Here is a 23,262-nt window from a genome sequence, read left to right as displayed (position 1 = left end):
TTGCTGTTACATACAAATATAGGATTGTTTTTGTTATATTCGATTAGGGTGGAAAGATGATCTAGCAGCACTAGAATGAAATAGAGTGCAATATATTTATATTAATTATGGAATTTAGTAGATTTATTCTATGTGCCTGTTTAGTAATTATAATAGAGAGAAAGAATAAGAAATATGTAACAAAAATATATTTAATTAGTGACACGGTTGGAGTTTGCGCCATCTAACGGATCATGGTATTACATTAAAACAGATTTTTATTTGTATCCGCTAGAGGGCGCAAACGCCATGGTTTATTGACTTCAAAACACAATCCAGCTCTTAAACAGTAGTACAGCCGCAACATAATAATATATAGACTTTTATACTTTTGTTTACATAATTATTTATATTATTTATAAATTACAATGTTCATAGCCTTTCGATAGTTCTCAGGTTAAAGTGTATGTGATAGATTTAGTGTGTATCTTTTTCCTAGAAAAATTCATGTGCATAGTTGAAAATCTAGCTGAATCTACTTTTGAGTGGTGATCAATAGGTTTTTTTTTTGTTTGTTTTTTCTGCTCTCAACCCTGTCAAATGCAGGATTCTAATTCTAGGTTCAAGCGAAGCCTCAAATATCATAAATGTATTCAAAGATAGAGACTTACTCATTTTTGTATTATAGTGTATGTTCTTTTTACTTTTGATGACCAAAAAAAGTAAAAATAATTAATTAGAAAGTATGAAAATGTTTATTTAAATATATCTTTTTTTTTAATGTATTTGTATTATTGTTTAACAATGTACAGTAACTGGAACTATAAAAATTAGAAATTAGAGTAAATCATTAATGACAATATTATACAACTTACAGAAATCATTTTGAGACAGCTTCCTGTAGGTGATTTACATTTGAACTCCAGTCATCTTCAGGCCAGTTTTATTGCACAATAATAGCATGAACCAGTTCTTATCATCTGCGTGTAGGTTTTTTGGTAGTTTACTAAATCACAGTGTACCCTAAATTTCAACATAGACACTCATTATCTATCTAACACCTTGATCAGGATCTATGATCAGGTTTTATCACTGTAATTACGGCAAACCGTAAAAGAGTAACAGGAACATGGTCATGGACTGACATTTCCTGGTATATTGAGTAAAACATATGGGATGGACTGGTATAAATGGCACATTGGGAATGTCATTCAACAGATTACTCTCAATTTCTCTCAGACATACAAGCTGAGACCAAAAAAATAGGTACATTCACATTCTCTTTCTTATTGTCATTGAAATGTGTTTTCATTCTAAGCTATGCTGCATGAAAAACTTACTGCATGTTGAACTGGAGTTGATTTAGATCAGATTTAGAATTATTTATTTATTTATTTATTTTCCCATGTAGTTGCAGTCATCATCATCATTATCATCTTTATCATCATGAAGGTTTGGATTGTGTTTGTGCTGCTGTGTGCTGCCTTTACACTGAGGACTGCCACAGGTAAGCAGCAAGAAACACTGATTGTAAAGTGGTGATTTTTATCAATCATTGTGACTTGTGTAATGTTGTTTGTACTTGATATTTTTGCAGCTGAAGCAATTGAGACTGGACATGAACAGGATCAGAAACTTCCAGGTTAGTGACCACCAGCAGTGAACTTTCTGGGACATAATGAAACATCTGTATTACTTATTACATCTGTATAACATTAGTAGTAGTAGTAGTAGTAGTAGTAGTACTAGTAGTAGTAGCAGTAGTAGTAGTAGTAGTAGTAGTAGTAGTAGTAGTAGTAGTAGTAGTAGTAGTAGTAGTATCAGTACAATAACAATAACAGTGGAAGCTTCTGCTATTTTCTTGAAAAAGAAATAAATGTGTTTTCAAAATCTATTCATGTATTCATTTATGCTTTTGTAAACATATGATTATTTTTTTAAGAAGATATTTAAGTTTTCAGCTATGTTATATGATTTGTTTTTTAATTCTTCTAGAGGTAACAACTGAACTGGCTGTTGAGCAGTTGGTTGATGCAGGTCAGTATATTGGTGCTTTTTTCTATAAGGACATCTGTGGTTGGGATGATCCATAAACAAGATTGTAGTAATGCATTATCACTTGTGTTTGCAGATGAGGATAAGGAGGAAGCTCTCAAAGCAGATGCTGCTGCTGAAGGTAATTTTATTAACCATGTTCATTAAAAGGTCCAAACAACCAATGTTTTTTTAATTGTAAATTGTATTAAAAGAATAAAAATTCAAGTATGATTGGAACACAAATGTGTATTATTGTTCACAGTTAAGTTTGGCTTCTGTCCACCTGGATGGATTAAATATGAATCACGCTGCTTTCGACTCATGAGATCAAGTGTCTCCTGGCTCAATGCTGAGGTAAATATCAACAGTAAATATCATTCTAAAATGAAAAATGGCAGAATAAGAATAGAAATTTTAAGTTGCAGTGGATGTAAAGTAAGGGAAGAAGTGGCGAAGAAAGTTAAAAAAGGAAATGTTTTGTACGAAGAATCTCTGATCATTTATAGGGTTTCTTTCTTTCTTTCTTTCTTTTCTTTCTTGTAGGCACGGTGTGCAGCTGAACAGTCACGATTGGCATCTGTTCGCAACATTGCAGAACATAAATTCCTGCAGAATTTGCTTGAAATGGCTGGTTTTTCACATGCTTGGATTGGTGCTTACAACTTCCAGGTAACACACTCGTATATTACAATTGGCTCTGATTGGCATCTGAATTGCAATAAAATTTTTCATATGACTGTCTATTCTGTAGGGATCATGGCTATGGGTTGACACAGCTCGGTTCTACTACACCAACTGGTACTCACTGAGCAGTGTGTCCAGCTACCCATGTGCTGTCATGAGGAACAACGGTAATATTTATTTTCTGTTGATTTACATATCTACGCTCATTCAGATATACTCATACCCTTCTATCAATTATTGTCTGCTTTCGTTCAGATTAAATGTATTTTTAAACTTTGTATTTTCACCTTTTTTTCAGTTGGCTGGTCCAACACTAACTGTGGAATTGGATATCCATACATCTGTGCTATTGACTTAAATACATGTTAAAGGACATGGGTAATTGTCCAAAATGTTGATGCTATCATTATGAGTAAATTTGACTACATTCTACATTATGACTGCATTTCATTGGCTCTGTACATGTACCTTGCACAATGACAATAAAGTTGAATCTAATCTAATCTAAAATAATTTTTCATTTGTATTGAGAACATGAAAGTGAATTTTTTTGTCACTTACAGTTTTTTTCAATCGCTAACAAGCGCTTACCTATACTTAAGATAATTTTTCTAAACTCTTAACACAGACTCACACCTATAAAACACAATTGGCCAAATTGATAATTTTCCTTTCAAAAACACATTTTGTTAAATATATACTAACTCTCCATTTCAAAACAGAACACATCTTTCTCTGCACACACTAACTTTACCGAAACACTGGAAATCTGACTCAAAATGAAATTATTCTTTCAAAGAATAACACTTGTTTTCACTTCACAAGGTATATGCAGTCAATCAAAGTACACCAGGTTTCAAAATACTGGCTATTGTTGACATTAGAAAAACTGCATAGACTTTTACGTTTCAGGTAACATGCAATCCACCTTTTACACAAAATGTCTTAGTTGGGAACTGTATGTCCATATGTACAGTAATGTTCACATTCAAATGCATTCCAGTAAAAAGCAAATCAGTTATTTTTTTCTTTACTTTGTACTAAAGGAGGTACAGTAGAAACACAATATAATAGAACAGAAAAAGTTTTACACTATTGCTTACAGTGAACAAAATATCATATATAAGAGCATTCTGAAAAACAAAAAACAAAACAGCAAAAAGCCCAGATAAGAAGGGGGGAACTAAAAATATCACAAAATTAGTGTATCTAATCCCTGCGATCTTCAGGGTTAGGCCACATGTTTTCGTCAACATCACATCTGATATCATCCAAGGCGATGCACCTGGGTTAAAACCGCTTGGTACAGTATGTCGGATGCACCCTTGGCAATCTTGAATTGTGATGTCCCTGCAGCCAGCATCCATGGCTTCAAGGAGGGACATCTGGTCATGTGGCTGATGGTCATAAACCTTCCACCTCCATGTAGAAAAGAACTCCTCTATGGGGTTGAGGAAAGGTGAATAGGGTGGAAGGAAGAGACTTACCAGAATTGGGTGGACTTCAAACCATGCTGTTATTGCTTGCGAATGATGGAAAGCAACTTTGTCTCAGGTAATTACAAATGTCCTCATGTTTTCACCCTCCTGATCCTGCTCTGGTACCAGGCGCTGGTGGAGATCATTGAGAGAGGCAAGGAGGCGTTCGGTATTATAGAGTCCAAACTGACATCTGTGAAGGAGTAATCCTGCATTTGCCATTGCTGCACACATGGTAATGTCTGCCCCTCTCTGTCCTGGCACATCAACTGTGGCCCTTTTTCCAATTATATTTCGTCCACGTCGACGCCTTTTGGATAGATTGAATCCTGCCTCATCTAAGTACAGTAAATGAATACATGAAGGGCCTGGTTGGCCTTCAATTCCATAACTCTCTGAAACAAAGTTTATGTATATCATGTCATTACTGTATACCATACTGTACTGTAACCTATTACTGTGTAGGTTTCCTACTTGCAAAGTGCAAAGCTTATAGAACTGGACATTGAATTGAATATACACTATACCTGGACATATTGTCGTCGTAGTTCCTTGACTCTCTCACTGTTCCTCTCAAAGGGAACAGTGTAGAGCTGCTTCATCCGCACTCTGTGTTTGGACAATGTCCGTCTAATGGTTGTGAGGCTGATGCTTTCTATATTGCCAAATATCTCATGGTCCTCCACAATTCTAGTTTTAATTTCATGCAGTTTTATTGCATTATTTGCAACAACCATTTCTACAATGGCAAGCTCTTGATCATTATTGAGGATCTTTCCTCTTCCCCCAGAGGGTGGAAGATGTTGCATTCTTTAGAGGGGGAAAAATCAACATATGCATTTCTGTATGACCTTATTGTCATATCAACTGAGAATAGAAACATTTCATGTAAAATGCAATACTTACCTGTTGGTTTGTTGAAAGATGAGAATAATGGAGGTGATTGTTTGTTGATTATCAGCTGAGATATATTGTTTTTGAACTGATATCATTGCAGAAGCAGAGGTTTTTATACTGTATCTAAGGTTTGGAATATTGTTTTGGCTATTGTGGGATGTTGTGTGTTAACATTCGTGAATATTACAAAAACAATCCATAATTTTGTTGGGAGGTATAGCTTGTCTGTTAAGAAAATGTAAGCATTGTGGAAATGTGTTCACTGATTGCATATTGTGTGAAAAGGACATGAAATGTGTGAAAGGTATGGCCACAAAAGACTGATGCTGTGCTAATTGTGTTTAGAGTTTTGAAAATGTGACAACTGTTTGGACAAACGCTTGTTAGCGACTGAAAACAACTGTAATTAGTGACACGGTTGGAGTTTGCGCCCTCTAGTATTACATTAAAACAGATTATTATTTGTATCCACTAGAGGGCGCAGACGTATATAAAACCTTCCTTTACAATTTTGTATCACTATTTCCGTAGCCCTTCGATAGCTCAGTTGGTAGAGCGGAGGACTGTAGCGGTTTACACTGAAATCCTTAGGTCGCTGGTTCGAATCCGGCTCGAAGGAAAAGGAGTTTTTAAGCACTGGGAACCGAAACGTGACGTTTCTGTGAAACTGTACAAAATACGTAATTCACATTGTCTTGATTTAAACCGGATTTTAATTTCATTATAATTTAATTTCACTAGGTGCTCTCAAGTTCTGCAAAACATTAATGCTCGCCTTCGTTAAACTTAAGAGTCCGTGATTAATTTTACGGCGCTAACAAACATATGTACGCAGTGCTACATAAGTGCCATAACTTGTCACATAAATATGTTTGGTGTATTTGGGTGTTTTGACGCGTTCTATAATTCGTGGAAAGGGTTAGCTTCAAAACGGTGTTTATATAATTTGATATAATGTATGCATATATAAAAAACGGCTGACGAAGTCTCATTATATATTTGATATATAAGGAAAAATTTCAGCGCCCAACGTGGGGCTCGAACCCACGACCCTGAGATTAAGAGTCTCATGCTCTACCGACTGAGCTAGCCGGGCTGACAATTGCAGGGGGCTAAACACCTCTTCAATACTTGCTATTCAACATAACTTGGCCCACACTTCAAATATCCATACATTAAATTCAAGAAGCAACTGCATACTTATTGCCTAATATAGTCTACCTCATGACGTGCCATTGTAATGAGATAATCGATTCCTCGTCAACTTTCATTGGTTTGTTATGGCAAAGCAGTGTGTTTATTATAAAGATGTAATAATAGAAGTCAATCAACTATTACCCATTCTTTATTTTATTTTTTTTTTCATTTAATACCATACCTCAAATTGTTGTATTTACACCCCCTATTACTATATACATATATTTTGTTGTTTTGATCATGTCTTTATCCAAACTTCTGGCAGTCCAGAAAATACAATAAAAAAGGTTAATATCCATTTCGCATAGATCTCCCGAAACAAGACTGAATCATTCAATACTTCTTTTGTTTAGATGTTAATGAAAAGGAGAAGCTGACTCAGAAAATATGACGTTTTACACAATCAGAAAAATCTACATTTAGGTTCCTTTTCATAAAGGAAAGACATTGACAAATACAGAGGATTTCTGTACACTTTAGAAAGACTGGTGAGTTATGTAACCTAGTACCTTAAGATGTGAAATATTTGAAATGGGGAAAAAATAAAGAAACGCAGGCACTAATGCACTAAATATGTACTGGAAAGAAAAGCATGCAGAAAATAAGAAAAGTGTACCATAAATTTGGTCAGATCACACAACATACACACATACAAACACAATCAAGCACAAATGCATGCATACAGTTGACACCTGTGCTCACACATGCATTTTTTCACTCTTACAGGGATACAATTATGGCACACACTCAAGTCAAAGACAGAACAGATCAGTTAATGACTGAACACACAAACTGGACAACAGACAGGGAGGGTATCAAAGGCAGTGCAACACAGATTTGAAGGCAGACACAAAAAAAAAAATCCAAATTCATCTTTTAATCTGAATCACCTCTGATGCCACACTTGAATTAAACTGCAAACAGATCCCACCAATTCAGAGTTGAATCTAGAAAACAGGTTTAAATATGAAATTTAAGGGTGTCCAGATTTGCATCTGTCAAAATACATGCCAATTCAAAATCTATGGAAATTAAGAGTGATTAACAAACCCTACTGCCATTTTGCTGTTATAACAGCCTCCACTCTTTTAGGAAAGCTTTCCAGTAGATCTTGGAGCGTGGCTTTAGGGATTTGTGCTCATTCACCCACAGGAGAATTAGGGTGGGTCAAAAAAGGTTTTAACTGAGGGGGTTTGTGCAGTTGGCATTCCAATTCATCATAATTGTTTTCAGTGGTGTTAAGGTCGGGACTCTGCACAGTCCTCTCAAGTTCTTCTACACCAAGTCTTTATGGACTTTGCTTTAAGAACAGGGGCACAATCATGATGGAACAGATCTGTGTCCTTGGGTTCCAGGGAGGGGAAATCATAATGCTACAGCATACAAAAACATTCTAGACAATTCCAGCTTTTTTGGCAGCAGTTTAGAGAACACCCAATGTGTGTGATGGTCAGCTGTCAACATACTTTTGGAAATTTAGTGTATTACTGTTTTGAACTATCTATTGTTGTTTTCTGCTGCTAAAGTTGATTTGACCTTCCATTCTTCCCTCATAATGGACTAGGACTCTTCTACTATAAAAACATTGAACACAATAAAGTCTTCCAATGTGCTTTATCATATGAAACTTTGTCCTTTAACACTGTATCACTATGAAAAGCCAGGACATTTTAACCATACCCAATACCTTAATGAGGCATTGATATATATTTGATATGAAGAAATTAGGGCTAACAAGAATATGTGTAAACCTGGACTGAAAAGGACATTTGATTTTTAAAATCAATACCAACAAAAATCTTTTCAGTCACTTTTCAGTCCACGCTAAGCATTCTCTTATACTACAGAAACTACACCGTAGGTGTTTACAGCTCTTTGACAGGGTAGTTTGACAGACTCAACACTCAACAGAGCCACACCCATGTATTATTATCGATGACATTTAAAAAAATAATGCATTACATGATACAATTATACAAAATAATTTCTAACACATGGAATGGTATTACATGATAACAGCAATCATGATACAAGTTAAGCACTCAGGTCTCAGGTTAAATAACTCAATCATATGAAATGGTCATAATAAGGAATGTTTTTAAAAAAAATATTTTTGAGGGCACAAGGCTTTCCTCTCAACTTCGCACAAGTGAGCACACACCTTTACTATATCTCTACCAAAACAGGTACCTAATTTATTACTTTATGAAATTAAAACTACATTCTTTGGCCATTCTTATTATCATTCTTCTTCTTAAGCTCCCTACCACAAGTTAACCTTCCTGTCCATTTTCAAACCCTCTGTCCAGTCTACTTTCTTATTTTCCTTCTGTTGCTGATCTTTTTTCATTTTCTTTCTTACAACACTCTTTTCTAAGATTATTGGCATTAGTGCTGCAAATTTATTGATCAGTATCAATCAACAAATTAGAGCGCCACTAATGCCTGATTTAGTCAAACCACAGCCCTCAATCATGTATGTGTAACATTTGGTCCACAACTGAGAAAAGGTCATGTCAGTTCTTAAACGCCCACCCCAGTTAATTAAAAAAACAATCTCCCACTTGAATGCACATGCTTGCACACGCACACACTTTGTGTCTCAGAAATTGCTTTTCCCAAAACCCAACAAAAAGGCCTAGGTGTCTAGTTATCCTCCTCATTTATTTCATGTCCACTTTATATAGTTCAGGCCTTTGTTTGAATTCTATACTCTTTCCTTGCCATTTCTGTTCTTCACAGCTGTTGTCCATCTTCCTCTGTCATGCCTTGGGCCTTTAGTTCCTCCAAAACATTGTCCAGGTAGCCAGGGTCAGGGTAGCCATGGCCTGTGAGGTTGGAGCCAAACTCAGTTTTATGGTGGATTTCATTCCAGATAACTGTGTCTGACTCGCCCGTGGTGCTAGATGTACCCACTGAGAAGATCAGCCTCCTGTCCCATGCTACCAATAAAAGTCTCAAAACCTATGTATACAAATGAATAACTTTAGTCATAATGTACTGTTACAGAATGCAGAAGACTGTTTTAGACTGTTGTGATACATAGTCAATTACTATTAACAGCAAAACAAACCAACAAAACATGATACATGTATATACATACACACGCACATGCACGCACATGTGAGCACAGGTGCTTAATTGCAACTGTTAAGAGAATAAAAAAAAAACTAAATACCTTCCTTCCTTTCTCACTGTCTGGAAGGTAGCAGTGGCGTGGAAATCCCCTTGCTGTGAAAGGTTTCCCTTGGTTTGGGTGCTCAGAACCCTTCAACAACAAAAAAAATAAACATACATATAGCAGAAAAAAATTTTTGGTCAAATTTTACATGAATATACGTTACCTGTATGCCAGGTGGTATGTTGTATATTATGCGAATAGATTTGCAGTCGGGGTGTCCAGGGAGTGAGTGAGGAATGACATGGTATTCCATCTTCCCAGGTGGCTGGTTGCCAGTCTTCACACCATAGATCGTCTTGCATGTGGGGCACTGCAAGCTGCCATCTTTGTTCCCATTGTTGTACATTGCTACCAGGCACTGTAGATGGTACTGGTGGCCACACTGTGTCAGTCGACCCACTGACTCTGCACGGGATACAGCACCCACACCTGGACCTTTATAACCAGAGGGGCCAGCCAAAGGTTCCATACAGATAGTGCAGTCCTGGGATTGGAACCAGTTAATTTCTTTAATTTATTAATTAAAAGCTATACGTCATTGCATTTATACACTCCTGACACTTTATTCAAATTTAAGAGGTTCAAGAACACAAGGTTTACAACATTTACACAAGGTTAATATTATCTCTATCCTCTGTAGTGTGTGATAAAGGTGAAATTATGAGCCCAAATTTGATCAACTCACCCTTCTAAGGAAAACGTGGTAAGTTTTATGTGATTTATTCAAAAGTTCAATACTAGAATACACCAGAAGAGCAAAGAAAGTGTGAGAGAATGATGTGTCATACCTCTTCAGGAGGATTCCTGACTTTCTGTAGGTATCTCTTCACTACCTCCTCTGGAGTCTTGCCTAAGAAGAAGAAAAACTTTGAATGTATATTTAGGTAGAAAAATTAACAATTTATATTTTACACTCATGAAGGATATGAGTCATGAGTCTTAAGCACTATTCGGACGGGACTAGTTTTACGTGGGGACGTGGAGTAATGCAATTTTACCTCAGGACGTCTGTAATATTAATTGGCCAATTCGCACGGGACAAGACATCTCAGTAAAACTAGCAGAAGTGGGAGGGGTAACTCACTTTACGCACAACAGTAACCTCCTTGTCGTCATGTGCGTATGAAGTTGCTTCCTGTTTCAAGCGCCTCCATGCTTGCAAAACGCGCCAAAACTACTTTTAAACAGGAAATGACGGAATTTTACCGTACATATTTACAGCGGGTCTTTTCGGACGGGATTTGTATTACCTGAGGTAATTTTTCCGGACCTTTTTACAGAAGGTAAATGTCGCCGTAATCTTTACTGACATTGTCCGTAATGTTTACCGAGATGGCACATTCGGACGGGACTAAAATCACAGAGAAGCTCTGGTAATAATTACTTTACCCCCACGTCCCCACGTAAAACTAGTCCCGTCCGAATAGTGCTTTAGTGAGCCTTAACACATAAATAATATTAGTTTATAGTTACATACACAATGTTTTAATCTGTGTGTATTTGCAGATACCTTTGCGAGCCTGTTTTTTGGTGGTTTTCCGGCAGCAGTGTCCAAGTCCGGGGATTGGCTTGATGTCACTTTTGCTGACGGGAGGTGGATGCAGCACCAGTTTTGGAGGACGAGTCAAACAAACAGGCAGCCCCGCTGCACTCATCAGAATACCTGTGATTCCTGTAATATATACATGAGTACATGTGAATACATACATGAGCAGTGTAACTATATGTGGTTACACAATGCATTATAATGCAAAATTATGACCATATGCATAATGGAAATTACCAAATAACATCTAACACAGTTACACCAAAGTTCCCAGTCTATATATGTACTCAAACATACTCATAAAAGATGCATATTTTTACAGCCTTACCTGCTAAAGCTGGATGGATGGGACTGGAACCATTGAGGTTCTTCACTGGCACTGTTGGCACACTAAGAGCAACCAAAAAATTAAAAAAGTTATTTCTGAGTTATATACAGCATAAATCAGACCAGGTTTTGGACAATTAAAGAATATTTTTTTTTGAGTGTGGCTGTTCTGTAATACTTTCTGTACTGGCACAGTACTGGTACAGTTGTAATATATTTTAGTGTACTACTTATTGTATAAGTACACATTTCTAGAATTTCTTAAACACAATATTAAACACTCTTTCTACTATATTCTGCAGATCTCACATTTTTTGTGGTGTTCTGCTTTTCTACAGACCTAATCCATTACTTTCCATCTGCTGACTGCCCTGACAACACACAAGCATCATATCTGCAACAGATTGTATGTCTGTCTCAAACTAATCCAAAAATTAATATTAACACACACACAAGCAAAGAGAGATTGAAAAATTAAATAGCCTTTTACAAAGAATATCTAAAGGCCTATCATAGCTCAGACCTAAAAATTAATGTTCAGTATGTAATCGCAGATAAATGAATCACTGAATAAAGGAGAAGAGGGTTTTCACAACCTCTGCAGAAATCTATTTGCTAAAATGTGAATCAAACCAAATTACAACTAACAAGCTAGTTTGACAAATATGAGTGAATAGAGATTGTTATTAAAAATAAAATACATATATATTAAAATTAAGAATCAGTGTTAACAACAGTCAAATACATAATTCTATGTGCTGCTAATGTTCACATATGATCATATAAAAACTTTATAAAGAAATAGCTCTAACAAATAGAGCATTGTTAATAACATCTAAAGCAGAAACCAAACAAAGCCCTGTGGTTAGCTGACATTCAATGTCAGCGTCAGAACGAACCTAACGTGAAGTCATAAGGCTTAACACCAAGGGGCAAATCCAGCCATTTAACAATTGAATCAGGGAAACAAAACTGTTTTGAGAAACAAACTTGTGTCTCGATATGACAAGATACACTTGCATACTACCTCTCTTTCACATGCACACACACACACACAGCTATGCCATAGCACACTGTCAGATGAATTGATCTTTCAGCATGATCATAATCTACATTGATTAAATCAATTTAAAAACAGCCCTTTACTTCAGTTTGGACTTTTTAAGACATTGGCAGCTGTAGTCGTCGCCTGTGAGGTTCTAGATAAGCCTTATTGTTTGCAGAGATGGGGGAGGACAGAGAGTACTTTAGAGACAAATTTTTTCAGTGTGCACATACACACATACGGACACACCCATACAATGGGTATCCAATTAATTTTCTACCGTTTTAGCCGAAAATATCACAAAATTCCTGTTTTGAAAAATTTCCTGTTATGTTTGAAAGCATATTATAGTTCATTATATTACCAAGTGTGAAGGAAAATGTGGAAGCATTAAATTATTAAATTATACTAAACCTATCACAACTGCCTGTGTTTTTTAGGTTAGCCTTTGCTTGCTAGTTTGTTCAGATCTGAAGAGTGACCAAGACCAACATCAAACTAATTAGACCACAAGCATGGATTAAGGTTTCCTAAGACTATAGACAACCAATTTCTCAATAATTTTCCTCTGTGCTTCCCATTTGTAATTGTTTAAAAATTATATTTAATCTATGGTTGCAAATTTTTTGTATGTTTTTTTAGTTTTTTTTATATAACCAAATCAATCATCTATGTTTCTTTCCATGTATTTGAAAGTTTACTTATTATTAATGTGAATAAATGCCATTCCTAATTACGTCTGGCCATTTCTGGCCTTTCTCTGTTCATTACTTTGCTCGAACATAAGTTTCTATGCAATTTCATTGCCTTGAACTTTTTGCCCATTATTTTAATTCCACAAGTTCTAGACAATTACATTTTACTGGCTTTCCACTAGAATTCAGACAGCTGTTGAACATCTCCTGCCAAAACATGTGTAACATGCTCAAAGCTTTCCAAAAAAATCAGAACTCAAAATAGGTGTACTATATAGTACAATGGAATAATAATTGCACTTTCATCCCTTCACATACACATGCACACACTTGATGGAAGCAGCATTGTGTTGCTAATGCTGACTAGGCTTTGCCATGCCAACAAAAGGTTTCCATAGAAACCCTAGAGGAACACACAATGAGAGTGGGGGTGGGGTAAAAGCCTGGGAAGTGGGTGGAGATGAGAGGAAGACACAGAAATGTGGGAAGTGGGCAGACAGAGAGATTCAGTCCCCCTCCCAGACTCTGTTCACAATCCTCTTTTTAGTGTTTTTCCCCTTCGCTTACTTCAGCTTCATTCCATCACTGTTCAAATGCTCAGTTCTGTCCCCAGATGGTCATCAAGCCGTGACATGCTGGATGATTTAACAGTGTGAGAAACACACTCCCCCACACTGCACTGCATAAGTGTGCACATATAAACATGCAGCCAACAAACACTCCCTCAATATTTTTTCCTCTCACACACACGGACACAAATAAGGGGTATAGATATTAACATGCAACAAGTCTGTCCACGGACATCCACAAATATGAAATGTCATAGTCCATAGAAGTGTCACCTGAACATCATAGGAAAGGGATATGAGACCATAAAATTATCATGGTTCTCTAAACTCTAACCAAAGATACGTGACAAGAAAACTAAGTGTTAAAGTTTAACATTCGCCCAAGATGACAGCCTGATCTAAAAACAGTAGTTTTATATAAGGTATAACATAATTAAGGACCATGGTGTATTAACCATGCGATCGTACATCATGACTAAATATGAAACAGTCACACTGTAACAATGGTGCTTTACAATGCCACTACTCATCTAAACACAATGAAAAGACATTGAGAGCAGGGGCTAGATTTCAAATTATGCAGAAAATTTAAGCAAAATAACAAAAAAATTTTCTTCAGCAGCAGCAGGTTCTAAAAACCCGTTTTCCATGCATTTGTGTTGTTGTAAAGTAATATAAGAACAAATTAAACATATTTCAAACTATTTAAAAAATAATCATGCCCTCAAATTGAATGAATGACTTACAGAGAAATCCAACATACAACAGATAGTTTTCACAAAGCGGTCTGCTAACTATTAGTAATTAACGTTGACACGTTCAGCACTGTCAACGGGTGATATTATTGCAATCTGGCAACCAGGACCCCCCCAAAAAACATTCAATTGTTACATAAATAAGATGCTATTTTGTATCATACAAAATATTGTGCATTATAATAAGACAAAGTATTGTAAGAAAGAGAAAGTAGCCCTTTCTCACCCAGAGGCGATGAGTGCCCGGGATTGTGCCATGGCAATTCTTTGTAGTGCTGGCCGGCTCAGCCCTGCCAGACTGGCACGAGGGGGCAAAGGAGCAGCACACGCTGCAGAACGCTGAGGTGGAACAGCTGTTGATGCTGATGATGAGGATGAACATGACGTGCTGCTTGAGGCCACAGTGATGAGTGTTGCAGTTGGCACTGATAGAGATGATGTTGTGGTGTTGTTTGGCATGGATAAAGACTGCTGATGGGATGCTGGTGGATGTGGTGGAGGGGGCAATGATGGAGGAGGTGGGCGATTGGATGACAGTGAAAGACTGGCAGTGTTAGAGGTGAGCATGGACAAAGACTGGGCAAAAGCAGCAGCATTCTTGCGATCTTGTGAGAGGGAACGGTTCAAGGACAACCCATGAGGCAGTGTTTGTGAGTATGAATTTGATATGGATGAAGTTGTAGCAGAATATGGAAGTGACCCTCGACTGGATTTAGGACTGAGTGCTTTTGTGGGGGGCATTCTGCGTCCTAGCGTTTGAGATGCCATGGCATTTGCTTTCACACTCAAGACAAGCATACATTGTTGGCAGGCACAAGGCTGTCCAGGAGCGGAAAGAGAGGACATAGGAAGTGTTCCACTAGGGTAGAGTGGACCACCATTTTCACTGGTGCTAGTGCCAGAAACTCCAACTCCCAAAAGTGCTCCAGCTGAACCTCCACCTGCAGTGCCTCCACCACCAGCTGCCCCTCCAGGCCCAGAGCCCCATCCTTGGGTGGCTTTTGGCAATGGCCCAGAGACGAGTGGATAGGCCATGTCTGAGCGTCTCTGGATGCGCCGGCGTCTCTGGGTTTGCTGATTGATCTGAGTCATGCTTTGAAAGTCCACAAGGTAGCAAAAGCCAAGTGGTGCCAAATCCAACCATTGCTGTTGGCGATCCCGTGCTGCCTGCAGGGCGATGCACACCTCCATGTCATATGTTGTCCAAGAACCTGCATCATTCTCCCACTCCCACAGCCAGCCCTGACCTGGTGCTGAACCTGGGTCGTAGAAACTTCTGCGTACCGGCCGTAAAGTACCTGTAAGAAGTAGAAACAGATGTCAGATTTTAGTAATTGTATTTATTTTAAATTGAATTAATTAATTCTAAGTAGTACATTCATTACTTTGCTCTATATGTTTAAGAATTTTAATTTAATTAGCAAAAAAAATTGCACTTTTATATATATATATATATATATATATATATATATATAAACACACACACACACACACACACAATTTGTTTATTGCTAATTTATTTAAAATTCCACAGGCAAAACTTTCTATAAAGGTACTTATTATAGTAGACCTGAAGTTATTTTAAATTATTGACCTTTCTGAGTACAACCATACAAAAATTTAGCATGATATAAATCTATATAGCTCTCAGCCATCAGCTTCTAACCAAAAAGCTAATAATTATCAGGACATTATGTTTATAGTTAATATGGTAACTAATATAGTTACACATTATTGAATTGTTCTAAGACATTATTACAGTTGAACTACTAAACCACAAAATAGTGTTTTTATCTCAAAGAAGAAAAGAGAGAAACCGGTTTTGGTCTAGTCATGCAAAATTCCAATAACAGGTTGTATGGGAGTATGCACAATAGATCAAACTAGTTCATGTTTGACTAGGACTGAGATTAAGGACCTACAGAATCACAATAAAAACAAGTATCCATTAGCCCCACTGAACATTTTATGTTTATGCACTTTCTTGCATCAATTGATTAATAAATGATCAGATTAAAACTGCTAGTTAAGATTAAGGACCTGTTATGATTTCATTCTTTCCAGATGTTTAGGTGTTCAGACTAGACTAGACTCTAATCACTTCCTCCTACCCCCTTTTTTACCCTATTCTGCAGTGATCTTTGTGTTTGGTAAGATAACCTTATTTTCTTTCATTACCAGATGAATGGAATAGAATTCCCTTGATCCTTATGTGCCTATATCTCTTCCACCAAATGAGTCAGCAACACTGGGGAAAGGGTGAACCTTGAAAATGAATGAAAGTCCTAGGAGCCTCAACCGGCAGCTTGCTGTTATAGTAAACAAAGCTTTCACACCTGTCTGTGAGCATTGCTCATGCTCAAAAAGTTTGCCAGGATGTTTGAAATATTCATTTCAAATTTCTCAAAACAGAACAGCTTCAACATGTCAGTAAGCTGATTAAGTACATTCCTGTTCTGAAAGGGACTTAACAGAGTACAAAGAAATGGCAAAAACACCATCTCACTTTCGATATTCATCCAAAAGAAAATTGAAAATTTTTTTTAAACATTTTAACATCTAACATTTAAAAACATATAAAGACACTAAGTCAATATTATATACATTTACAAATTCAATTCAATTTGAATGATCTTGATTTAAAAAATGCTAAAAAAAAAATATCTGTCCTTTTGAACATCTCTATTCTTATTTTAAATACATTTGTTACTGTTCCTCTTCTCAAAAACGAATTGTAAAATGTACATGGCAGTCACAGTGGTAAAGAACAATAAATAACAGACTTTGTCTAATGACACTTAAATTAATTATATTACTAACTATTAACTATAATGACCTATTTAAAAGTCTATTCAAGAAATCATTTATAAATAAATAAATAAATAAATAAATAAATAAATAAATAAATAAACAAACAAACAAACAAACAAACCAACCAACCATACCCCAACCGATAATGCAACTATATCAACAGATGGTTATGTCTGCATTCACATGCCAAACAATATGCCCTAAGTGATAATGGGAGAAAAACTTCATCTGTATATAAATGTGTATCAAGTGTGTGTGTAGAAGGTCAGTGCTTTAGTATATCATATAGTGTGACATTAGGTTCAGGATCCCAGGACCTCTGAAGCAAGACAAAGCCTGAAAGCAGGTGTACAGAGACACCCATCTGTTCAATTGTGAAACGCGCCTTGCTTATGTGACCTCCAGTTCATCTAAGCCACTTCTCACTTGGTGACTGTGTGAACCCCTTATTTTACATTCTTGTAATTCAAGCAGTAAAAAGTGTGAATTGCACAGTTAAAACCAAAGAAGCTGAAGAAAAACATACAGAGAGCTCTAACAAAGACACAATTTTCACAGAAGGGAATGAAATATCTGTAATAAAAAGTTACCAATACTCACAGCAATCAACTTAAGTGAAAAAGTCTGCCGAATATATAGTACAGTAAATATAGTTTACTTTTGTTGAGTATATAATAAATGATTGATAATGCTTACATAGTCAGGCAGTCAACTTTGAGGTTTAACTAGAAACTGATTTACACAATCTATTTTAATATATTTTACAAACAGAGTCTGTAACAGACCAGAACTGTATTTTGCTCAAGAAATATAATTGTCATGATATATAAAAAAATCTGCTGGAAATGACGGTCATTTTAAATTTTTTGATAAAAAGAGAGTTACAAAAAGAATTGCATGTTATAGTGAGACTAGCTTGAAATTAGTTTTAAAAAAGTCCTAATAAATAGAGAGATGCTGGAAGATCAATAGCTAACAAGCAAATAAAGCAAATAAAGTTTATTAAAATTACTAATAAACGGATAAAGTACATCATCTTGTGATTGAAGTTATTTTTGGCCTGAACAAGCAGGCTGAGTGCGTCTATTCATACTTTTTTAGAATAAATTCAGCAGTTCTCAGTAACATCAATGTCATCAAGGTATTATGAATAAATTATACTTCATCCCCAAATAAGTACTACTGTATAACAGAAAAAAAGAAATACTAATTTCTTAGAGGTAGAAACCAATTTATGGTGTTACAATAAATTATGTTGAATAACACAGTCCAGCATACCAGAAAGTCTGTAATATACATTCTAAACCTTATGCAAAATGCTAAATTACTATAAATGCTCACAGGTTCACCAATTTTGCATTGAAATTAATATTAAACTTCCAGTTCCCCTCCTCCCTTAATTCATTACTCAATGTTCACATTCTGATTCTATCTTCTATTATTTTCTATTTTCTCTTTTCTATTTGACAATGACTTGTGTGAAACAATATATGGCAAGGAAACAACAAAAAAAAGGCAAGTTTGACTGTAAATAGGGGTGGAGGGTTTAGCTGAGAAGGTATCTAAAGAAGAAATAATCTAACCCAGATCACAAAAGTAAATGGGTTAGCAGAAAACCAAATTCTCTCTGCTCTTTTCAAACAGATCACATGAAAGTGATTAGCAATTAGGAAACCTAACCCAGCTTTGCATGTGTCAGTGTGCACATATTCATGCATGAATTTTTCTGTGCGCGCACGCATGATTAATCTCTGGCTTTCATTGGAAAACACGCGGGGCCCAGGGCTGTTGAAACTCTATACAGCCTGTTGCGCAATCAGAAGGAGAAACTTAAAGCCCCTCTGTTTTCTTCTTATGTCCCCATTTCCAAATTATTCCGCTAACCCCCTCTCAGTCCCTGCATAGCACTTCTCCCCCCTTCTGTGTCTTTGTCCTCCATTTATCAACTTGAAAATGGCCCATCTCACAGGACCATGTTTGCAAGAGAAACTCTCAAGTTAAAATTCTGTATTTGTGTGTGTGTTTGGTCCGGTTTTCTAATTTAGCTGAAATTTGGCATGGATCCTGGTTCCAACCAGCTGCATATAATATAAGCTCTATCAAAATTGGATCACATCTTTAACCTCTTTGCCAAACAGAGTTACAGAGATATGTTCCTGCTCTTTCAAAATGACTGAAGTACGTGTGCATGCACATGTCTGTGTGTGTGTGTGTGTGTTTCAGTACATGAGGTTTCAGTTGTTTCATTGTATTTCTTTACTGTTGTATTCTTTTCTTCTAAAATCAAACTTGTTTTGAATGTCTCTGACTCTTTTATTAATAATCGCTCATAAGACACTAACTCCCTGTGACCTAAAATGAAGACAGAAATGGGAGAGAATTCATATTAATCACTGGTGACAAAAATTGCTCTTTCATGCCTAAATAAATTTTTCATTTCTTACTTTAAGTGTCACTAAGTCCTGGATAACATTATCAGAGAAGGCACTCTGAAAAATTCTTTGCATATCATTTCTTCTTATTGTTTTTTGTATTTATTTTGGGAAACATTAATTGATAAACATGAATGAACTGAATTACTGTGTTTGTGCACACAAAACAAATTTTTAAAAGACTGTATATTAGTTTTTTTATCTATAAAAATACTTAACAGCTAAAGTAATTTGTAGATATTGTAGACATAAAGAAAACATTATTATTTATGTATTATACTATTATTATTTATTTATTTTTGATTATTGCTTCCTTCACTCTCTGCATTGGGTCACTTCAGCAATTACACACAATGATAGTTCATTTGGGAATGATCAGGATCATAAGACAGTTTCTTTCATCTGGGATGGGTTATATCTTTCTTTTGTCTTTAAACAATGTTGTCCTCTGATCACATAATTAGTAGGCTCACTATGGCTAATCTTTCTGTCTTGATAAATTTCTCCCCTCCTGTTTGCTCTGCAGATTCTGTCCCACGCTCTCCATACACATCTGTTCCTCCAATTCAACAAAGAGTGGGTGATGGTTTCTTTTCCAGCTATCCCTCACTAGCAAATGTTTATAGCCTCCCCAACCCCCACTCGAAAGCTTACTTGTGTTCCCTTTCTCTGCCTCTGTGCCTTTCTGTCTCTCCCACAACAAATCCCAACTCAATGCAGAATTGCCCCCAATATTCCATCATGCAAAAATAAAGTAGTGTGAATGATATATAATGATGATAAGGATTCCAGTTTTAAAAAATCTGTGCTTATATAGTTTGAATTCTTTTTTTTTTTTTACTTTTCATCTGCTTGCATTATTGAAACTCATTTCATCTGGTCAGATTTCCCTCAAGAGCAACAGCTGCTTGAGTAAGACTCCTTCTATAAGGACAAAAATGTAGCTTGAAGAAAAACAGTTGTTTTATGGCATCACATTTTTCAATATCTCTAGCCTGGTAGACAAAGGGTCCATTAACTGCTAGACTGTGGTTCAGATATGGACCCTGTGTGCCTTGTGCTTTTAGCATGCCTAACCATGTAATTGAAAAAAAAAGGGAGGGGGGGGGGCAAGTCAAGTTTTCAAGATAGGATCTAGTTCATCTTCTGTAGCGCCTTATATAAATGTATGTTATTGAAGTAAAGGCAACTCAAACATTCCAGAAATTAGCTATAGGTCTGGATATTAGGTGGGAAATGGTAGTTTTTACAAACGTTCATAGATTTTGAATATTTACTGTTTACTAGCGTTCAGTTTAATGTGAAAACAAAGCATGAGCATGTCAGAATTGTTTTCCAATTGGGAGATGACTGTTGTCGCCAATCAGCCATGATAGCTTCGTAAGGGATGCTATGTAAACAAGAACCTTTACGAATATGGACTGTAGTAAATTCCTAATGAATACCACTGTGACCGAAAATTAAACACAAAATAAACGCGGGTTCACTGCAACTTCTCTGTTATCTGCTATCAACTTGTCAAGACTGACACAGTTTACTGGAAAGGGTGTGGAACTACAACTATAGTGAACTGTTGCAACACATGACAAAAGAAAAGAGTGTGTATACGAGGGTTTAAGTATCTTCAACATTAAAAACCTAACACAAGAAAACATCTTCAACTGTACGAGAGGTGTAAAATGTTCAGAGACGAGACCACATCTTTCCAATGATCTCATTAGGAACGATACAGCGTTTAAAAGGCCTTCGTTGAGAGATCTCTCTTACCTGTGTCCTGCCTGAACTGATGCATCGACTGTAGGTCGATGATATAAGGCGCGAGGCGGCTGTCGGCTTGGCCTAACACGACGCTCCCTCCCCGGGATTCGCTTCGGATCACCGTCTCGATGTGATGAGACACAACCGGGCTGTATGGCCTCCAGCGGCCGTGTTCGTTCAGCCATTCCCATACCACCGCGGCCGAGGCCAGCAACATTATGTCCCTGAAAGCATCAAATGTATCCTAAAACAAATTACTCGCATGTGAAAACATGCCTGGCAATAAAGCTCTTTCTGATTCTGATACTAAAACACACTCTTCTGAATTCAGGCCAGCACACAAACATCTACATATTCAACACATTTTAACGTTCAGCCAACCGAAATCACTGCAACACACTGTTCGATATGGACCCTGTGTCCTATAAAACGCTTATAGAAATACAAAACGATTGAATTTGTTCACTTACATTTACTGAGCTTATGGCGATAAAGAGCATCTGAGTAAAAATATCCGTCTCATTGTCATGGCGACAGCTCTTTAAGTGATGTCAATAATAAACGATTTGTCCAAGTCATTCGTGTATATCCACATTTACTCCGGTTCGGGTTTCCTGTTCTTCCATCACAGCGACTAATCGGTAGCGCAGTTGCTTGTATCTGGTAAGTAATTGCGTTGACATTTAGCTCAACCCACTCGGCGCGTCGCTGAATAGACCAGGAGGAAACGCATCGAGATGAAGCTCCAGCCCTTTTACATTACCGACACAGGAGGAAACGCATCGAGATGAAGCTCCAGCCCTTTTACATTAATGACACGGGAGCTCGCAGCCCACCGAGTACAAACATGTCACCAAACACCAACGGCTCGACACACATCTGCATAAACTCGACCTGCCTTCAGTCCTTTACACACCTAGGCTATATAAGACAAACCGGTTTAGCTGGGTTTTTTTTGTTGTTTTTTTTGAGAAACGAAGTCTCTCGAAGTGTGGGATAAACAACACATGTGACAGTACTGATTAAGCCATGGACACTTGTATCCTAATTTTACTGTTTAGATTAATCAGCACCGTACAGTAGAGAGCCTGCAGGAAATATAGGAAAAACTTCAGACATTCAATTCAATAACCCCAAACTCATAATTTAGCTGGGATGGAAGTGTGTGAATGATGGACCATGATACCGTGTGTGTGTGTGTGTGTGTGTGTGTGTGTGTGTGTGTGTGTGTGTGTGTGTGTGTGTGTGTGTGTGTGTGTGTGTGTGTGTGTGTGTGTGTGATAGCACACATACGTCAGGTGCACAATATGAGGGACCCCTGCACACTTACACGTTCATCCAAGCATCTAATTAGCCAATCACGTGCAGCACAATCCATAAAATCAAGCAGTCAATTAGGTACATGCCAATAGCTTCAGTTAATGTTCACATCAGCCATAAGAATAGGGAAAATGTGATATCAGTGATTTTGATTTTGTCATCTTTGACCAGATGAGCTGGTTTCAGTATTTCTATTGGTGTCTTGGGATTTTCAGATACAGCTATCTCTAGAGTTTTCACTGTAGTGTGAAATAAAGAAAATTATACATTGGGAAGCAACTTTTTGGTGAGAATGTTGAAGGGTGAATGTCCAGACTGGTTCAAGTTGAACGGCTACAGTAGAGAGAAAATCTCTCTGTATAATATTAGTGAGTTGAGAACAATGGCGAAAGTTTGATTTAGACATTGGTGGGGACATAATTTATTTGACATTGGGGGGGACAACATAAAACTGTTGATATAAGAATAGTTTCTTCCTCACATACCGGTAGCCTGCATAATCACGTTGCATATTGCTTCATACAACGGAATATAGCTGCAGCCGTCCTCAA

General features: G+C 36.9%; 2 protein-coding genes and 2 non-coding genes across 7 annotated transcripts; 2 read left to right on the top strand and 2 right to left on the bottom strand.

Annotated features, from left to right (window-relative positions):
• Positions 1-1,115: 1,115 nt before the first annotated feature.
• LOC113660961 (ladderlectin-like) lies at positions 1,116-3,203 on the top strand. Of its 3 annotated transcripts, none has more exons than XM_047812535.1 (9): positions 1,116-1,245; positions 1,391-1,486; positions 1,577-1,621; positions 1,975-2,011; positions 2,106-2,155; positions 2,279-2,370; positions 2,560-2,685; positions 2,768-2,867; positions 2,999-3,203. In XM_047812535.1, the coding sequence occupies exons 1-9, from the start codon at positions 1,170-1,172 to the stop codon at positions 3,067-3,069; spliced, it is 693 nt and encodes a 230-aa protein (XP_047668491.1). In that variant the 5' UTR covers positions 1,116-1,169; the 3' UTR covers positions 3,070-3,203. The 3 variants fall into 3 exon arrangements, with proteins under 3 accessions (XP_047668491.1, XP_027030628.2, XP_047668492.1); XM_027174827.2 differs by having other exon boundaries at positions 1,128-1,245; positions 1,975-2,016; positions 2,111-2,155; XM_047812536.1 differs by having other exon boundaries at positions 1,214-1,241; positions 1,388-1,486; positions 1,975-2,016; positions 2,111-2,155.
• A 2,404-nt stretch (positions 3,204-5,607) lies between these two features.
• Positions 5,608-5,694, top strand: trnay-gua. The gene is given in 2 exon segments: positions 5,608-5,644; positions 5,659-5,694. It is a non-coding gene; the product is annotated as a tRNA-Tyr (tRNA).
• Positions 5,695-6,098: 404 nt separating this feature from the next.
• trnak-cuu lies at positions 6,099-6,171 on the bottom strand. Its single transcript has one exon. It is a non-coding gene; the product is annotated as a tRNA-Lys (tRNA).
• Positions 6,172-7,129: 958 nt separating this feature from the next.
• Positions 7,130-22,564, bottom strand: dtx4b (deltex 4, E3 ubiquitin ligase b). 2 transcript variants are annotated; one of them, XM_027175024.2, is made up of 9 exons: positions 21,862-22,564; positions 21,401-21,635; positions 14,617-15,688; positions 11,328-11,389; positions 10,964-11,125; positions 10,242-10,303; positions 9,617-9,937; positions 9,451-9,540; positions 7,130-9,236 (listed from the first exon to the last, which is right to left on the bottom strand). In XM_027175024.2, the coding sequence occupies exons 1-9, from the start codon at positions 21,889-21,891 to the stop codon at positions 9,009-9,011; spliced, it is 2,262 nt and encodes a 753-aa protein (XP_027030825.1). In that variant the 5' UTR covers positions 21,892-22,564; the 3' UTR covers positions 7,130-9,008. The 2 variants fall into 2 exon arrangements, with proteins under 2 accessions (XP_027030825.1, XP_027030826.1); XM_027175025.2 differs by having other exon boundaries at positions 21,401-21,615; positions 21,862-22,562.
• Positions 22,565-23,262: the final 698 nt, after the last annotated feature.

The sequence above is a fragment of the Tachysurus fulvidraco genome, chromosome 4 (assembly GCF_022655615.1).
Source record: "Tachysurus fulvidraco isolate hzauxx_2018 chromosome 4, HZAU_PFXX_2.0, whole genome shotgun sequence".
Classification (NCBI taxonomy): domain Eukaryota; kingdom Metazoa; phylum Chordata; class Actinopteri; order Siluriformes; family Bagridae; genus Tachysurus; species Tachysurus fulvidraco.
This window is presented reverse-complemented; position numbering and strand designations above follow the sequence as displayed.

Bases quoted from the DNA above. Each gene is read 5' to 3' on its own strand.
- LOC113660961 (XM_047812535.1), top strand. From the start codon at position 1,170: ATGGCACATTGGGAATGTCATTCAACAGATTACTCTCAATTTCTCTCA. The intron at 1,622-1,974 runs GTTAGTGACCAC...TAATTCTTCTAG, and splicing joins ACAGGATCAGAAACTTCCAG to AGGTAACAACTGAACTGGCT. The intron at 2,371-2,559 runs GTAAATATCAAC...TCTTTCTTGTAG, and splicing joins TCTCCTGGCTCAATGCTGAG to GCACGGTGTGCAGCTGAACA.
- dtx4b (XM_027175024.2), bottom strand. From the start codon at position 21,891: ATGCTCTTTATCGCCATAAGCTCAGTAAAT. The intron at 21,636-21,861 runs GTAAGTGAACAA...AATTTGTTTTAG, and splicing joins TCGCCATAAGCTCAGTAAAT to GATACATTTGATGCTTTCAG. The intron at 10,304-10,963 runs GTATCTGCAAAT...TCTTCTTCTTAG, and splicing joins CAAAAAACAGGCTCGCAAAG to GCAAGACTCCAGAGGAGGTA.